This window comes from Artibeus jamaicensis, unplaced genomic scaffold (assembly GCF_021234435.1).
Source record: "Artibeus jamaicensis isolate MK-2021 breed Jamaican fruit bat unplaced genomic scaffold, CSHL_Jam_final contig_467, whole genome shotgun sequence".
NCBI lineage: Eukaryota > Metazoa > Chordata > Mammalia > Chiroptera > Phyllostomidae > Artibeus > Artibeus jamaicensis.
The window spans coordinates 4,039,941-4,058,284 of NW_026521845.1; the positions used below are offsets into that span (position 1 = coordinate 4,039,941).

Below are 18,344 nucleotides of genomic sequence, written 5' to 3' on the forward strand. Positions count from 1 at the left end.
TATATCTCCATGGCTGGGTGGATGCAAGGTGTAGCCAGTGTTCTCTGAAAATACCATGCCAGGGCTCCAAGTTCCTGAACCTAGGGAGATGTGGTGTGGGTTCTGTGGAAACACGAGGTGTTCCCTGCTGCTAAGGCAAGGTAACTTCAGCTGTGTTTTTACTCTTGGGAGCAGGAATACGGTCCACCTTAGAACGGATGCACCGCTTTTTTCAATGAGGCAGTTTGGTCCCAGACACTGACACTGGGACTCTAGTTACTAGGTAGGTAGGGTGCTGAGCCTCCTACGGGCCTTTGCTTCTAGACCAAGAACAGTGGAGAGAGAGAAGAGAGGCCCGAATTCTGGATGCCCAGGGCTGATGCCAACAGATCTGTTTCCTCCTTTTCTTGTTGACTCTTAGAAACATGTGCTTACTAAAGACACAAATGCTAAGCATTTGCTTACCCTCAGGCTTTAGGAGAAAAATGAACCACATTAATAATTCATTTTCCTCCTGCAACACCAACCTAGAATGAATTTCCTAAGCATTTTCTCAGTGACCAATGGCTCTGACCTTCCAAGAGGTTAGTGCTTTTGCTGGTGGAGAACATCATTATTTTTAAATTCTGAGTTTTTTCTGGATTATGAGTGAATTAGCACTTCATGCTTAATAAATAATTTTCCAGATTGGAAAGTAGAACTTAGTTCTGGTTGTAAGCATCCCTCCTCTACAAACAACATCCTAAAAATTGCAAGCAAATTGTCTCCCTTAGTGTGCCAACCTGCACGTTTGATTATTGGGGTCATCATTTCCATCCCATTTATCATCAGAGTTACTGAGGACTTGAGTGTTAAGACCAAAAAAAGGGATAGAAAATCAAATTTTCTTCCTAACTGTATGTCATTATGACAATATTTTGCCTATAAAAATATACAGCTCTGGCCCTGGCCAGGTAGGTCAGTTGGTTAGAGTGCCGTCCTGGTATGACAAGTTTGTGGGTTCGATCCCCAGTCAGGTCACATAGAAGAATCAACCAAGGGAAGCATAAATAAGTGGAACAGCAAACTGATCTCTCTCTCTCTCTCCTCCTTTCCTCCTCTCTCTCTCAAATCAATAAATAAAAATTAAAAATATGCATACCTCTGAATATCGCTTAATCACTAGCGCTGCATACATTGGCTGCAACTCTTAGTTGACACCGGAATGACGTGAAGTTTATTGCACAGATTTTCATTCATGCTTTGATTCAAGTGAAGCAGCCAGTATAATATTCTAAACCCTAGTGACACAGCCACATTCCGGACTGCTGTGTAGAATATACTGTGGCATTATCACTGTCATTGTCACCACTCTTAAAGCACAGCCGTCTGTATGGTTCTTTCACAAGGCATTTTCATGTGCTTCATTTCCTGTGGTCTGTACGATCACCACACGAGGCTGGATTATTATTTATCCTGTTTCATAAATGACAAAAGTGAATATCCCAGTGTTGGACTGACTAGTAGAAAGATACAAGGAGGAAACATAGACCTGGGATTGGATCCCAAAGCCTCTGACCCTGAATCCACAAAACTTTTCAGTACAGCGTTGTTTCCATAGCAACAGTATAATGAGCCCAAAAGGGAGGGGATTGCACTTGTCCTGCTTATCTAGCTTTGCTAATAACATCACTATCAATATAATGTTAAAGGATCTACCAAGAAGCTTCAAGTGCTAATTGACTGGCTGGTTACCACATTCCTCCTATTTCCATATTGAAGTATTTGAATGAAAAACGTTCTCAGAAGAGCCCATTGAAGTCTTTCACACATGAATACATTTTACGTTAAAACTTAAACACCCAAGGAAAGTGTTTAGTAGTGTGTAACTCCCACTGAAACCTTTCCTAAAGTTGAGATTTCTTTGGAGAGACTTGAGAAAGTCAATGCAAAGAAAAAAATCCACATCAACATAGGAAAGAGACTTTGTTTTCATTGGAGCAATGGGATGCTTTGTGGTTCTTATTTATATTTTTATACTTCCAGACATTACACTCCACCAGGATACATAGTTTGTCAATTTTGAGCTAAATCATGCTTGCAGATTACCATATTACTGTCAAGCTGAACCAAATGCCCTTAGAAGAATTCGAGTAAGGAATACGTGCTCTCTGGCTACCTCACTATGGTGATGGGGAAAATAATCTCATTTAACATTAATGTTACAAGCACCGGCCTGCAATCATTCTCGTTGTTTACACTTAACAAGGCGATGTTGACAGTGTTTTGTTTTTAACACTTGTTGGTTGGAAAGGGCCCTCTAACAATAAGTTCCAATCACTAAATGGCAGCTTCCCTGCCATTTCCACCTCCCTTATTACTCTCCACGGGATGGAGAGGTGCACCCCAGCCACTCTAAAAAGAGAAAAAAGGAGACTATAAAAATAGGAAAATAGAGGCCACTGGAAAGAGGATATTAAGGAAATCTGAATGGCTTGCTCTTAAAAATAATGAAGCTGAAAATGAATGCTTTTCTCTGGTTAAATCGTATTTGTTTTATTATCAAAATTGTAAACGGACGTCGTTGCACCTCATTAAAGTTCCTAAGCATTCATATTGCTAATCTCACTGATTGGCTCTTCACAGACACACCTGGTTGGATAAAATCCTCTGTGATGCAGAACTTCTACTGCCGAGTGTTTATGAGATTCTTTCTTCTGTTGCAGGATCCAGTGTTATCGACATGTACCCTTTGACTAGGATGATTCAGGATACAAAACAGGTCCCCCACACTCACGAACGGGAAATCAATGTCATGCTTTACAACAAATGTTTGCACCAAGTACTTACCATCTGCTCCGAATCCATAATTAAGGTAAGTACGTACTGACTCTGGGGGCGGGGGGAGGCAAAACACATAGAATTTTTCTCTTCTTACTAGTAAGTCTTTGAATGATTAAGTAACTGTAGTGGCATATGATAAGACCCTACATTCGATCTATTTTTAAGCTTTCACAAACCCATAAAAAACACAACTATTTTAAGCCAGCTTAAGCTGCGTGGTACTGTTGTTACCGAACAAGAGGTCCGAGGGAGGGGCAATACAATATTCGGCCCACCTAGGGATGCCCAAAACTGCTATACGACAGGGACCCTCCCAAGGACAAAATCCTAATATCTACCGGGCTCTTCTGTCCGCCGCCAATTGGAAAGACATCTCTCAATGCCAGAGATTTGTGAAAAGGAAACAAAATGTTTATTTAATGCTATTCAGGCCTAATGCCACCACTAAAATATCAAAGTCCTTTAGGTTGTACACCTACACCCACACAGCTCCCTTCTCCCACTGTCCCAACTCCGGGTACCGTAAATCAGGAAAAGAGCACACGTCTGTGTTGCAGGCCGCTGGCACCGTCAGCTGTGTCACCATGCAGGCAGGATCTCTCTAGGTAATCCAAAGTACTGTGGTACCCTCTCATGGTCTACTGGCAAGAGTCCTTTGTACCCAGTTCCAGTCAAAGTCTCTCCTGCTTTTCCAGGTCACTCGGCCAAAGGGGGCACCCCAAAGCCACGTGGGCCTCTTCTACCAAAGCTTCCACCAAAAGCATGTGGCTTTCTTCTTCACCTGGCTGCAGGGACCTCCATTCTGGCAAAGCTGCGTGGTTTTCTCTTTCATTTGGGCAGTTATTGCCACATGTCCTGGAGCCCATCTTTTCCAAGCTCTCTCACAGGCACCTTCACTCAGGGGCGCAGCCCCTGGTTACATCCTCAGTCCCAGCCACCCCCTTCTCCCTGGCTCCAAACTTGGCCACAGCTATTTAACATATCTATGAAACCAGTTAAAGATTATAGATATGTTAAATAATCATTCCAGAGGTTAGCTGCAAAACTGTTGCTATGCAAAACAGTTCTCAATGGCCCTGGCTCCATTCCTTTCTTCCCCCTGGGGGTGGGCGGTAAGGACATCTTATATGTCTCTCCAATATTCCTATACACTTTGAATTCTGGACACCATTCCAAATCTTTTTTTTTGTGGGGGGGGGGCCCTGGCTGCACCCTGTATCACTGTCACACGTTTAATTAAATAAATAAAGCTAGTTGTCACTATCAAAATAGTATGTACTATATTTGGCCATGTGTAATGTGCCCTTTTTTGTCCAAAGTTTTGAGGGAAAAATAAAGATGCACATTATATATGGCTAGTACTAATCCTGAATTGATATAAATGTTTTTAATTCTTGTATGTATGCTTGTGCGTTAAAAGTGTAGCTCTAGAAAGCAAAAATGATATTCATATGCAAAATACAATAATATAAAAAACAAGTATCAAAATATAAATAAATAAATAATTGAATTAAAAAATTTAAACAAAAGATTTTTTTTTCCTGAAAGTTTGGGCCCCAAAACATGGGTATCCATTATACATGGCAAAATACAATAGATATACTATATATATGCAATTGAAAAAAAAAACTGAGCTAGGGGAAGATGGTATATTAAGAGGAAAGAGAAAGAAATTGGTAGATGTTTCCTAGAATCTCTATAGGTGCAGGCTCTGTGCTGAGTGCCTTAAGTTCATGGCTTTAGTGAATCCTCACAGTCATTGTCTGTGGACAGACAGAATGACACGTGGAAGGGAGCAAACCAGAGCTCAGTGAGGTCCGGCCCCAGACCTGGGATATGAACCCAGGTTCATCCGATGTGAGTGCCCATGCCCTTTCCTCTGTGTTCCTCTGGTTGGGCCATTACTGTGGGTTCCCCAGAGTCCAGGGTACGTGGCCATGTGATCACGTCCACAGCAGGCTCCTAGCTGTGGTGGCTGGGCGTTTTTGCATCAAGTGTCATCCTTTCACTCGTGCGTGCCCTCCAAGAGGAGACGATGTCACTAGAGAGCCTTCCTGTGAAATCCCTCTGGGTCCCCTCGAGGTTTCTGACCTTCCCTGCACATCCGCTGGAGAGTTTCCCAGGTCCAGCTCTCATGACTATCCCTCAACTCTGGTAATGCCTAGAGAGTAGGTAGAGGGAAATTAAAAGGAAAACCTGCCCTGCTTTCAGAAAATACAACTCTCAGTTGAAGGGGGTGCATCTCCCTGGGGGGAGGAAGACCTCTAGGTGAGTTTCTATACCTGACAGGTTAGAGACGGATGTGCTTCAGGCCAGGAGATGGGTCACCTCTGAAACCCACTCATGCAGTGACACATGTTTCTCTTTCTCCCTAAAGGACCCCTCTATACCCAGGGGCACAAAGAGATGGGGAGCATGGCCTCTAGGGCCAGACAGGCTCAGTTCAGATCATGGCCCCACCACTTCCCAGGTGGCATGTGTTATCAGCCTCCCAGGCCGGTTCCTCAGCTCCTCCCCCTCCCTGTTCCACCCCAGCTTCTCCCTGGAGGGGCCATCAGTGCTGCCTTCTGCCCCGGCCCTTTGCTTGTGCAGCCCCTGCCCCCAAACAGCTTGAATGCAAACAAATTCATCCTGTGCTGCCCCTTCAGTTTTATTACGTGTGAACCCAGCCCATCCATCCATGAAGAGGGGAAATTCCCACTGAAAGTCTGCAGGACTATAAAATCTCTAGTGGGTTTCTAAAGAGAGAGAATGAAGAGTCCTGACATGTTTCTGGGCTGTCTGGCTACACCCAGCCTAGTTCCGGGGACAGCTTTCTCTGAAGTCTCAGCCTTTCCCCCCAACTTCTTTCTCTCTCTCTCTTTTTCTCTCTGGAGCCCAAGCCGTCTCTCTAACCACAACACTCCTTGGAAAGGTCAGTGAGCTCCTTCCCCAGGGTTCTCTTAGATTCCATGCTGTTAACCACGGATTCTGTCCAGTGACCCCTGAGCTAATTTGGATGAGTGTCAACAGAGAAAAAAAATCCCGTTTGGTATTTTGTCTGCTGGACTCATAAGTGTAACATTTCTATCTTGCTTTACACTTACAATAGCGATTGAGTACCCCCTCCTAGCCAGGGGCTCTCTGGAATAGAGTCACTGCCTGCCTCAGCCCCGGGCGCATGCAGCACGCTCCAGGACAGCTCAGACACAACACTCCTCTGTAGGGTCGCATCTTTCAGCACCTCCTTTGATCAAAGCAGCATTCATGGTGGGATGCTGGGGAAGGTGTTAGATGGGTACTGCACCCTTCTTGAGGTTGTTTTGAATATTGTGAAATTTTGCTAAGCACTGAAGGGCATGTGGGTTATTTGATTTTGTTATTGATGTTGTTCTTACCTACAGGTATGGGAACTTGAGACTGGCCTCCAAATCTACCAGATTTTAGACCCTCATGGCTTCAATGTTGAACTGACTTCTGCATCTATCAATGAAAGTGGATTTCTCTTTGCTACAGGAGCGTATAACGGTCAGACTAGTATTCATTTACAGCCTCCCTGCGTTAATGCTCTGAGAATTTGTCCTAGGAACTCGTTAGCTGTTTGGGTTATGGGGAGAGCAGGAACCAGGATGAAACGTGCTAGTGAGGTCACAGTGCCCGACTGAGGAGTGATGGGCTCATTTTTAATAGGCCTTAATGCCCTGATACTGGTGCTCAAAACAATCAATACCTTACACAACATTTATCTCATTGCTTTCCAGTTTGCAAAAGTCTTTCACACCTGCAATCTCACTCCATCCTTGGCCCGACTTAATCTGTGTTGCATGGACTCATTCTGTCTACTTTCGGGTATCATCAGCCAAGAGATAGACATTAGATTCAGTACTTGCTGATAATATTTTTATTAACAGTGAATTTGGGAGCCAAACAAAATATCCAGCCAGCTTTGTCACACAACTCCCAGAATTCTCCTTTGGACTTGCTCACAAGTTCGAGCACCTTGGGGGCATGTGCCATGTACACACGGGGGGGTGGGGAGGGGGCGTGTGGCTCAGGGTGTGCTGTGGTGTTTGATGTGCCTTGTGCTGGGGAGCATCCTGTGGGACTTTGGGATATATTAATATATATAATAATTTTAATTGCTGTTAAAGTACAGTTTTCTGCCTTTTAGTCCCCTCCCAGCCCACCCCCCAGCCCTACCCACCTCCCTCCTGTTTCCACCACCCCCACTCATTGTGTTCTTAACTCTGGGAAAGACCTGCTTTGTCTAGAACATAGAACTGCTTCGTGCAGGCACCACGCAGAATACACTTATTTACTTAAGAGACATATTTACTAAATAAATGCTGGCTGGTAGGGCAGTCCATGCCTTGAGAGGACATCCTAACATAAAGTCTGATTTTGGAAAGTATAAGCAGGTAACACTGCTGGTGAAATAAAATCAGGCTGCTGAGTTGACGGGGTGTGAATGCACGCAGCTGCTCTCCACGTGGGACCCTTCGTAGGAAAGCAGTTTGCTGCTCTTATCGGCACACCCTGTACCACGTGGAAATCAGCCATAACAGACCCTCTGAGCAATGTACACAATGTTATCAGATATAAGCATTGAGCAATTCACCGTGACTGAGATGGTGCTATTTTCACACAAGCACAGACTTTTTATTTTGTTACTGCTGGAGTCTAGAGTTCTTTTAAATATTGACAGTTAAGGGAGTGGAGGCAAAGTGCTGTGAGGGGCATCCTGCTGGATCTAACCTTGAGGTGGCCACTGTAAAGGCCCATGTCAGAGCCTGATTCTTGACCTTGAACTAGGCATTCAACAACTACACTGCTTATCACCATTCCTGGCCCTTTTATCAAGATTACTTAATTAAATGAGTGACGTTAACTCAAAAGAAATTGTGATTTCAAATGTAAGAAGAAATTGAACATTCCTTTTGTATTTTCCCTCCATGTAACCAACAAAACAATTCAACGCTTGATGGTTTCTTATCTGCTAGGATTCCCTTAAACCTTTTGTTAGCCAATGAGAACTAAAGTCCTAAGACATGTCAGCACCTTCAAAACTGTGACCTTATTGCAACAATGATATTTACTATTGATAATAACTGGGAGGTACTGGGGGTTATTTAGCAAACTGGAAAGCACTGGGAGAATAAAGGCAGCAAAGATCCATTTAAGACAGAAAGCTCAGACAAGAGGGTCTGAAAAACTGTCACAGTTTCAGGGTATTGCTCAGTCCTGTTTAGTTTTTATCATCCCGTGACAAATCGAGGCATCCAGAAATAATATTTTGTGTACAGCAAGGCTAGGGAGATTCACATGTTGGTAGGAAACAAATAGGGGATAAATTGTTGGCAGAAAGCATTCAAATAGATCCATTTTCACTGAGATGAAAGCCAAGCTTTCTATACATTCATTCTAACCACCAAGTCTTCCCTGTGTGTGCTCAGGAACAGTTAAAATCTGGGACTTCGACAGCGGGCAAGAGGTGAAAGCGCTGCCCAAAGGGAAGGACTGGGTGGAGGAAGAGCACGGCATGAAACGCCTGATTTTTCTGAAAGCGCCAGAAAAACACCAGTCCCTTCTCCTCGCCTTGGAGAGAAGTGGGAAGATCAAAATGATCCAGGTTTGCAATTCCACCTTGACCTTGGTACTCTCCCTGCTTTTCTGTGGAAAATCAGCCACGTCAGTGGATAATTCCCTCACAGAACTCCTCTTTTGCCAGCCAGCTAAGGACGGCATTTCCCTACCATCTTCCTAGGATGCTCCTAAGAAACCTTGCCCAGGTCCAAGTACAGAGCACAAAAGAAGGGCGAGTGGTGGTTCTTTTCTGTCTCTTAGAGTCCCTATTGCATTCAGGGATGCTCAAGCCACTTTTTTAGGTTGTTACCAAAACTGCTTTGTTTACGTTAAGGTTAGTGATGCAGTCTGCTCAGGGCTGTGCTGGGATGTTTGAAGCAGGGTAATTTATTTTTCCTGTGAGTCTATTGCTACCTTACAATGCCTTCTTCATGTTTCAAATGACGGCTAGATCATTCATTTATTCTGATTATTGAGTGAATCTGTCCTTGCCTAGAACTCGAGGACTCATTATTATTACTTATCCTCATCATCATCATTAGACCTTCTGAAAGCTAAGATCAGAGAAAAAGAAGTCTGGCAAAGATGAAGATGATTATTGATGGCCCTCCTGCTAGAAAAAAGAAGTGAAAAGTTTCCTTGATGGACCATACTCTTCGCGTAAAGAAATATAAGAAATCTCTTGTAAGGCACACAACAGTAAATATATGTGGCAGAAATGCAGTTCATTCCTGGAGTTGGAGCTGCAAGTGGAGCGAAGGAAAGAAGCACCAGACCTCTTTCTTTCCAGACCCTCAGCCTCATTAAGCAAACTGACGAGCAGGCAAACATGGCCTCCATCATCACATTCAGTCGCCCAGGACTATGGCTAGTGCATTGTGCTCTGAGGCCGCATGCCCATGAGTGCTATGTACTTCTTTTTAATGACCACAAACCAGTCTGTAATGGCTTGAAATGTAACGTCTCCTCTGCACTTGACATTCTTGACTTTATTTTCTTAAGTCTCAGAAACGAGCTTATGAAACTGCCCGGTCTTTTCATAAAAGGCTGAAGTCCTCATTTTACAAACAAGAAAAATAAGGCCCCCCAAACATAAGCTTTCCTCGGTCTCTCACTAGATCCAAGGCTAGAAATGTGTTATCTTCACCCTTAGACCGATATTCTCTCCACTTTATCATAGCTGCATTCAGCGTTAAGAATTTGGCTTTTATCCCCATATAAAAACTCACAATTCAAAAATCAATAGCATGTCATCAATAATACTCAACAAGAAGGTAGAATAAATGATTACATTATAATAGCAGAGGAAAATATGAGGCACCTAAAATGAATTCAACAAAAATATGCAAGAGTTTTGTGGGGGGGGGGAAAGTAAAGGACATTAAAAAAAAACAAGATGAAAATATGGAGAGCTATGACATTTTTTTGTTGTATACATGGGATACAACAAAATATCTTTGCTATGTTCACATTAAAAACAATCACTTTTCTTTTTAAAAAGTAAAAAAACAAGTCACATGGTATGAAAGACTACTCACTGTATCCCCAGGTAACTTCGAAAAGATTAGGAACAAGAGTAGCTTAAGAAATCCCACAAATCTGAAATAGAAACAAATAACCCAAGATTAAAATGGACAAGGGACAGGTAAGAAAACCCAAATGTCTCACAAACACATACACACAAAAGTTCAACTCACTAATTCAGAAAATGCAATTAATATCATTAATTTTAAAATTAATTTTGAAATGTCCCATTTCAAACCCATCAGACAGGCCAAAAAGTTAAATTAAGTAAAATCAAGTGTTGGGAAGAATGTGAAGAAAGAACTCTTATCTAGTCCTGGTCAGAGTGGAAGTAGATAACAGTCCCTTGAAGAGTCACTTAGTGATATCTGGTAAAGTTGTTAATGTGCACACTTTACAACTTGATAATTCTGCTCAAGGCATTGCTCAAGAAGAAGCTATAGCAATTGTCCATAAAAGTAACAGCAGAAGCCCTGGATGGTGTAGCTCAGCTGGTTGGAGCATCATACCCTAAACCAAAAGATTGCGGATTTGATTCTTGGTCAGGGCTCATACCCAGGTTGCGGGATTGGTCCCCAGTCAGGGTACATATGAAAGGCAACTGATCAATGTTTCTCTCTCATATCAATGTTTCTCTCCCTCTCACCTCCTTTCTCTAATATCAATGAGCATGTCCTGGGGTGACAATAAAAACAATTTAAAAAAGTTAAAAAGCAGCAAAAAATTGAAAACAATCTGAACATCCATCACTAAGAGGAAAAATAAATTATATTTATGCAGTGCTACAAAGCAGTTAACAATAAATGAACTAGAGCTCCATGTAATGACTTGTATAAATCTCTAAAATACAAGTTTAAGAAGCAAGCAATTTGAAGAAGAATCTGTACAATTTGATAACATTTATAAAAAAGTTAGAAGCCTGAAAGCAGTGTATGTGTATCATATGTTTATGTAGAATGTGAATATTTAGTTATATAAAAATATTAAAACTTTCATAACTAATATCATATTTAGATTACTAGTTACCTCTGAGGAGGGAAGTAGAAAGAGGAATTATGTTAGGGAAGGATGGATAGAACTTAAGACTGGATAAAAATGGATGGTAGATACATCGTGATATGTTCTATTTTTCTCTATATCTTTACAACAGCTCAAAGTAAAATAGTTAAGTGAGTTTGTCAGGTACTCGCTAGATTTCTGTTACAGGGCAAAGAAAGTGATATTTGTCTCACGGTGGTATGGGAGCTGCCTGACGCCACACCTATCCTACAAGGTGTAAATCGCATTGTGCATCTGAAGTCATCTGCTAAAGAGAGGAGCATGGCCATTCCTTTCCCAGATGTGACATTGATAGCTGAGGAAACCTCTTCTCCACATGCTAGTGTAAGTTCCGTTTCCTGATTTTCTTCCTGTTTAGTGTGGAATATTACAAGCAAACACAAAAATACAGAAAATATCATTGACAAACTTCACTGGACTATGACTTAGCTTCAACTACAAAAGAAGAAAATCATGGGGATGTCATGCATAGCACAGGGAATATAGTCAATAATCTCATAGTAACTTTGCATGGTGGATGGTTTTCAGACTTGTGGGGATCACATGGTAAGCATATACATTTCAAATCACTATGCTGTACTACTGAAATGCATATACTACTGTATGCCAACTACACTTCAATACAGTTTTTGAAAAGTCACAGTAAGACACTTTAAGTTAATTCTCGAGTAACCAAGTGCAGGCATAGTGTCTGTCCTGTGTCCAGGATGGTGTGTGAGTTGGTTTCCTTCCTTCTTCAGAAGGCTGTGGCTTGTACCCAAGTGAACTGCATTGATTTATTGCAAGTAGAAGGATATAACTTGATAGCTGCTGGAACCTTAAATGGTGTGATCATCTTATGGAATTTCGTAACATCCACTGTCAAAGAACTGTAAGTCGCATCTTTCCCTGAAATAATGTTACTTGAACCACGGAAGAGCCAAAGTAACATTCAAAACAGGCAAACAAGCAAAAGCAAAAAATGAGAATGGTAAAGACTCTCAAGGCAGGTTTCCTGGAGTTATAAATGTGAGGAGACTATGTTCTAAGTGTCTAATCCCAGAATCACATAAATAAGGTCAGCCTCAGGGATTTGTCTTTTCAAGTGCTCAAACTTTCACTCCTCTCACTTTAGTGTCTGCTTTCACATGTGATCTTGTCCAAATTTATAACCTCAACAAACAGTTATAATGCATACTCATTGTAAACTCTAATCTCCCCAGAGCTTCACACATACATATCTGGCAATTACCAGGACCTTAAAGCCCGACATGCCCCAAACATTGCCTCAATCTACTCCTCCCCCAAACAACTCCTCTTTCTAAACATTCCCCGTGACACCACCATCTACCAAGTCACCATAGTCAAATGGTGAGAGGCATTTAGATGAATTTTCCTTCTCGTTCATCACCCCAACACATCTAATGCATTACAGATATATGCCAACAAGGGCATGGCTTATGCAATTCTAAAACCCAACCAGTTAGATTTTCTTCCTACTATCACCAGAAACTTTATCATCCTCTCCCTGCCATTCATTTCTAAATGTTCTGCCATTGGTGGTAAAGGAAATAATGTAACATTGTATTATTTGCTGTGGATGTATTGCAAATAAATAAGCAATCCACTGTTGTGCAATTGGGCTAGAAAGCAAGTGCCATGTGTGAACACCCTACATCAAAGGAGTTTGTAATATTGTACTTTGAGGTACAAGGTGGGCGAGAACCTTGAGGAATGAATAATAATAAAACCAAGTATATCTAAGCAATTGGAGGAAGGGAAGGGGTGTAAAGGAGGAGGGAAGAGTGGGAGAGGATAAGGAAAAAAAGAAAATGCAAAGGAAATCTCTGCTCTGTTTATAGTGTGTTATACTACTGGTCTACCTGGTCTCCATGTTCCTTTCCAATCTAAGGCTGAGTCTGCACTTTTCACCAGCTTTTGACAGGACATGCATCTTCCTTATTTAGACCCTGGATTTACTCTCCTTGGAACCTTTTAGTTGAAGTAGTTGCTTCTGCAGACCCTTTGTCTGTACCACAGCCCATGTTCTCTTGGCCCCTGCCCCTGGGATTCTGGCCCTCCTTCTGTTCCTGCCTGTCTGCCCTCACACCTAGGGTTTTCTCACAGACTTTGTGCTTGTCACTCAAATATGTGCTGCACAGTGTCTCACCCTTTTGTTAATGCCATTCTCACACTGTGAGTGTTGGCTGTGTATGACTCACCACCAACGGAGATCAGATGGATGGACAAGGCGGAGACTGCAGTACTGATGCCACAGCCTAAAGAGGGGGAGCTACCCTGAGGGCATGTCCAATTTAAAGGTGGAGATCCCCCTGGATGGAGTGCTGGGCATTTTTCCCAGGGGTGAGTGCAAAGTCAATATCTGGTCAGAGAAGATAACTGGCTATAGAGGGTCACACATAGTGTTCCCTTCTGAGAAAAAGATGATTGTGTAAAACCATTCATTTGGAGTCATTGGAGTATTTTGCAAAACACACAAGTTAGCACAGAAATGACTAATGTAATTTAGGCCCAACTTAAAAGGCTTAAACATGAAGGAGGGTGTCAATATTCATGGTGGAGACCATCTACCCCAAATTTTGCCTAAGATCCCTTCATCACTCAGGAGAAATACTTCTTCCTGGTCAAAGCTTTGGGGACAAAACTAGAAATTGTGGGGTTTTTTTTGCCAATTAATAGTCCATTTCACCATTCAGCTAATCTGTGGAGCACAAAAATATGCAAAGTTTGAGCTCAACAAGTCATTAAGCCCACAAGCTCCTCAGAAGGGAGGGAGAAAGAAAGGAAGAAAAACATCAATGTGTGGTTGCCTCTCACACACTCCCTACTGGGGACCTGGTCTGCAATCCATGCAGGTGCTCTGACTGGGAATTGAACTGGTGACTCTTTGGTTCACAGGCCAGTGCTCAGTCCACTGAGCCACATCAGCCAGGGCCCATAAGCTCCTCTTTGGTTCTCCCCCAAGAGGTTCCTTCATCATTCATCAGGTCTAATTAGCAGAGGCAACTTCCACTCAAGGAAAAGGAACTCCTTGCTACAAGTTCTGTTTGCTGTAAGAAATATTAAGTGTGGCTTTAAGAGCTCTCAGCATGAAGTACCAGTGCAGGCGGATTAGGGATTATCTCTTTCCTCCCAGGAAACTGCCTAGGAAGGTGTCCGGTGCTTTGGAATCCGGGTCAGTGGGAGACTCAAGTAACATGGATAGTATAATCACTGAATTACCTGCTTGCCTGGCCCCCTCAACTCTAAGTTTCTTGATGGCAGTAAGCATACTTGATCCAAATTTGTCACTCTACTTATTCCAAGAGTACAATTCTATTCTTTAAACTGTATGAAACTTCTGGAAGTTTATATAAGTCCTCTCTCTTACCTGTATAACTAGGAAGACTGGACTAGATGTCTGAGTTAAAAGAGATTTAAATACTAAACGGTCATGTCGTTATACACAGCCTTATTAAGACAGATATGTTCACACTCTCCACCTCTAGGATTTCCCTACATGTTCAATGACACTGGCATTTTAGGATTTCATTAGCTCTGCCTAGGATATGCAATACAAGTAATGTCCATTACTTGATTTGTAAGTATCTATCATGTACATGTGTGCTTTTTCCAGATACAGACCTGAAGAGTGCCTCACAGAAAATCCTGACTTGGATCCCAAAAGCCTTCGAATTAATGACATACTGTTCCTTTTCCGGACCCCTGAATGTGCAAGGTAACTGTGCCTCCCGACCAAGAGATACAATTAAGGGGAGACAGATTGAGTACCCTATTTTGTTTTAGCCTTCTTTGCGGGCACTGCCTCTTGGGGTGGGTGGTCCCCAAGGGTCTAGCTTGCCGTGTGGAGATGCGATTCCCTGCACTCTGTCTGTCCCACGGCCCCCTTCCCAGTAGTAGCAAAGAGGGACATGCTCCCTTGGCCACCCTCACAGCCAACATCCAACTCTGAGCACAGACATGAAGCAGATGCAACTTGCAAGGCCAACGGACAAATCATATGGCAGCAGGTTTTGTTGGACGTCCCCTAAAACTGAGCACTCTTCACCCATGTCTGAGAGAGCAGGCCATTATTTATATATCTAAAAAAAGTATTTTTTTTCTCTTCACATTTGCACAAGAGCTCTGATTTTCTGTCAATAGGCCATGATAAACACACCTCTATGTTAGTTTTGGTCACCCAGTCATGAGTTAGAATATAACACCTTTTCTACCCCTTGGCTGGAAATTTCCTTATTCTGAGAATATTTTGAGGATTTGTTCTGGATCTGCTTGCACCAGAACCCCAATGCACATCTTAGCCCATCCCGGCAGAGCATGGTGCAGTCTGTGCAAGGCCAGAACTGGACACTGCAGGGCAGAAGTTGCCAGGGTGCTCAGAACCCCCACCAATGCCACCAGCTCACTCCCACCATGCTGGTGTCAGAGCCTCTGGGACCACATCTAGCCTCAGGCACCAGACAGGACCCACTTTTAGTTCCTAGACCAGGCAGCAGTGAACCTTAGCTCCTGAGGCTCCCCAACCATTGCCACTAACACCAGACAGATGAGCACTCGTTACACAAGATACAGGGTGTGCTTTGTTTGTAAGTAAGTGAGTGGTTCAGCGTCTACAGAGGATAAAAGAAGGAATCCATTGAAATGAATACGGGGCAAATCACCCTTTGAGTACGATAGACTATCTTAGCCTCTTCTTATTGGGCTTCCTCCCTCTTCTTGTAGGCGACTGAGTCAGGATTCCCTGTGCTCTTCGTCCCAGCGTGGTTCCAGTAAGGGGCAGAGCAGCAAGGTGAGCAAGCGACAGGGAGAGTATGTCTTCCTGTTACACCCCATGTGGTTGGTCCCAAACAGCAATTTGTTGCATTGGAGCCCTTCCTTTGAGGGAAGGTAAAGATGAAGAGTCCTCCGTGGATAAGTGTGTACGTAAAACTTCAGTTTGGTTTTCTTAGAAAGAAATGCCTAAACTATTTTCACTTTTTTTGTTTCTGCTTCTGAAGGCTTTCCTATCTGCAAAGAATTGATACCTAATCATGGATAAAATAAATTACAAATTCTACTATTACGTTTGTAAAGTAACTGTACAATAATCCTTTTGCTCAAAAATATTACACACATTCTATGCAGGGGAAGAGACTACACAATGTATGTAATGTGGGGTTTTCAAACTGGGTCTTCAGTTGCATCTTTACATATTTTTACACATTATGCTTCTAGTTAGGATTTTGTCTGAGGGGAAGTTTTCATGGCAAACATGGTTTTAAAACTGCTAACATGGTGGGAAGAATAAACTTACAAGGATGTAAAGGTCAGGCTTGAACTTGAATCCAAATGTTTCATTTATCCGATCAGCTTTATAGAAAGTACTTCAGCTCAGAGTTTCTATTTCCTCATCATACATAATAAGGCTAACTTGCATGGTTGTTCACAGAATTTGAAATAATTTGCCCTAAGAACATGGCAGGCATCAGGCCTTTAATTAGTCTTATAATGCTGTATCTAAGCCACTAGGAAAATGTTGTCTTATAGATGCCCAGTTTATGCACAGGGAAATCTCTGCAATGCAGATTTCAAAGAATTACTCCAAAATGCTTAGATATGTATGCTTAGATATGTATGAAGTATCTGAAGAATCTGCTGATCTAGTATTTCATTCGCTTACGATGTTATAGAAATATCTCCTTTCTCTCCCATGATTCAGGGGAGCAAGCAGAGCATACATGACAGTGAGTCTAAAGGTTGGTATAAAATCTCCTGTCTTTCTTATAACAAGATGATTCCTTGGCAATAGGGAGTTCAGGTGATAGAATACGCTTAATGAATATATACTCTTCCCGCGAGTAAATGTTGAGGAGCTTTAGGGTTCAGTTCCTAGGAGGTAGCATTTTCATTATGATGATACCTTTTTAAATACTAATTCTAGATTTTAGAAATCCAAAATATTACTGGGCCTCTTAACCTCCCACCATTTTCCTAAATCTTACACTAGTTACGTAAGACTTAAACTGAATGTTTATGTAGTTTCAGTTGTTATGTATTATAAAGAGGCTTTTGATAGGACCCAAAATTAGCTCTTTGGGTTTTTCTGGTGGGACAAGATTCCACTTGTTAATGCTTCTGCTGTCCTCTGCCCTGACTGAAACTCTCTGGGGTGAAAAAAGAAAAAAATTCTAGGGAAAGAATGTGTCTTTTTTGGTATTTCCTACCTGCCTCCTCTTTCGCAGTCTATAGAATTTGAAATTCCGAGTACTGCAAACACCATGGTAGCTCAGTAATTTTCCAACAGGTGAGCAAACAGATGTCACTGTGGGAGAGCAAAAGCCAGGGGACAAAAGACATCCTGGGGGCGCCTGTGTCACTGAGTCTAAGCCGCCACTTCTGGTCACCGCTCACCAGGATGGGAACCTGCGCTTGTGGACTATGGAGGTGAGGAGGCCTGTCATTTACCTGGAAGAGCAGAGGGTGGAGAAGAAAAGGAGGTAAACGCTAAGTGAAGGTTAGAAAGGAGGTAAACACTAAGTGAACGTTAGCCTTCTGTGGTTCTGTATAGCATCCAATTTTAGGGTTTTTTAACCTTCCAGCCAAACTGCTGCTTCTGCAGATTGCTCACTGAAAATGCCACTCAGACTTTAAAACAGGCCAGTTTTGTAACTCAGGAGATCAAATTGCCAACCCTGCAAAGTTAACTATTTTGCATCTTTCTTTTCTTTAGATTGAGCTAGGAGTACACACTGCTGAATATTTTATTGCGTATTTAATTTCAATGCTATATTATTGTAAAAGAAGAATACTGAAATGTTGAGTATCCATAAATTTACAAACTATTAGTTATCCAATAGTTTACAAACTATTAGCAGTTATTACACTGTATTTGGTATCCTTAGATGCCACGTCCACTGCCGCGTCCACTGTTGGATCCCTCTCTCCGTGACAAGGTCCTGAGAGGGGGTGTAAGACTTCAAGGAAGCAGTTTCCAACCTGGTGGACGTGGCATAGAAGGCCTTGCAATACCTATTGTGATTGTGCTTGCTTTGGAGATCATGACCCTTTTTGCTTTAATCATTATGAATACCCTGGCAGTGATTCAGATAGTGTGCCTGGACCTTTCCTGGCTCAATGAACAGAATAATAATATCATACTAGAACGTCAGGGAATATAGGTACAAAGAAACAACCAGAACAATCTGAGAATTCAAGCTTAATCAATAACAGATCATTAGAAAAACACCCAAGATAAGATAGAATACTCTAGGAAATCAGGAGATGATCTCACTACTTTCTTAGAGGGTATCAAAGTACAAAACATGTCTATAAAAGAACTCCTAGAGAAACTTAAAAGAAGTACCCTTAAAAGCCCCCTGCAACATAGGAATAGCCCCTCCTTTACCTTGAATAAGAAT

General features: G+C 42.2%; 1 protein-coding gene across 1 annotated transcript in view; it reads left to right on the plus strand.

The window, feature by feature from the left end:
* WDR64 (WD repeat domain 64) overlaps window positions 1-18,344 on the plus strand; it is a 67,303-nt gene that overhangs the window by 28,295 nt on the left and 20,664 nt on the right. Inside the window, exons 12-20 of the mRNA XM_037152595.2 lie at window positions 2,685-2,833; window positions 6,186-6,309; window positions 8,235-8,410; window positions 11,095-11,271; window positions 11,688-11,818; window positions 14,564-14,665; window positions 15,670-15,736; window positions 16,646-16,682; window positions 17,231-17,370. Coding sequence (XP_037008490.2) covers window positions 2,685-2,833; window positions 6,186-6,309; window positions 8,235-8,410; window positions 11,095-11,271; window positions 11,688-11,818; window positions 14,564-14,665; window positions 15,670-15,736; window positions 16,646-16,682; window positions 17,231-17,370 — 1,103 coding nt within the window. The remainder of the gene's footprint in view (window positions 1-2,684; window positions 2,834-6,185; window positions 6,310-8,234; window positions 8,411-11,094; window positions 11,272-11,687; window positions 11,819-14,563; window positions 14,666-15,669; window positions 15,737-16,645; window positions 16,683-17,230; window positions 17,371-18,344) is intronic.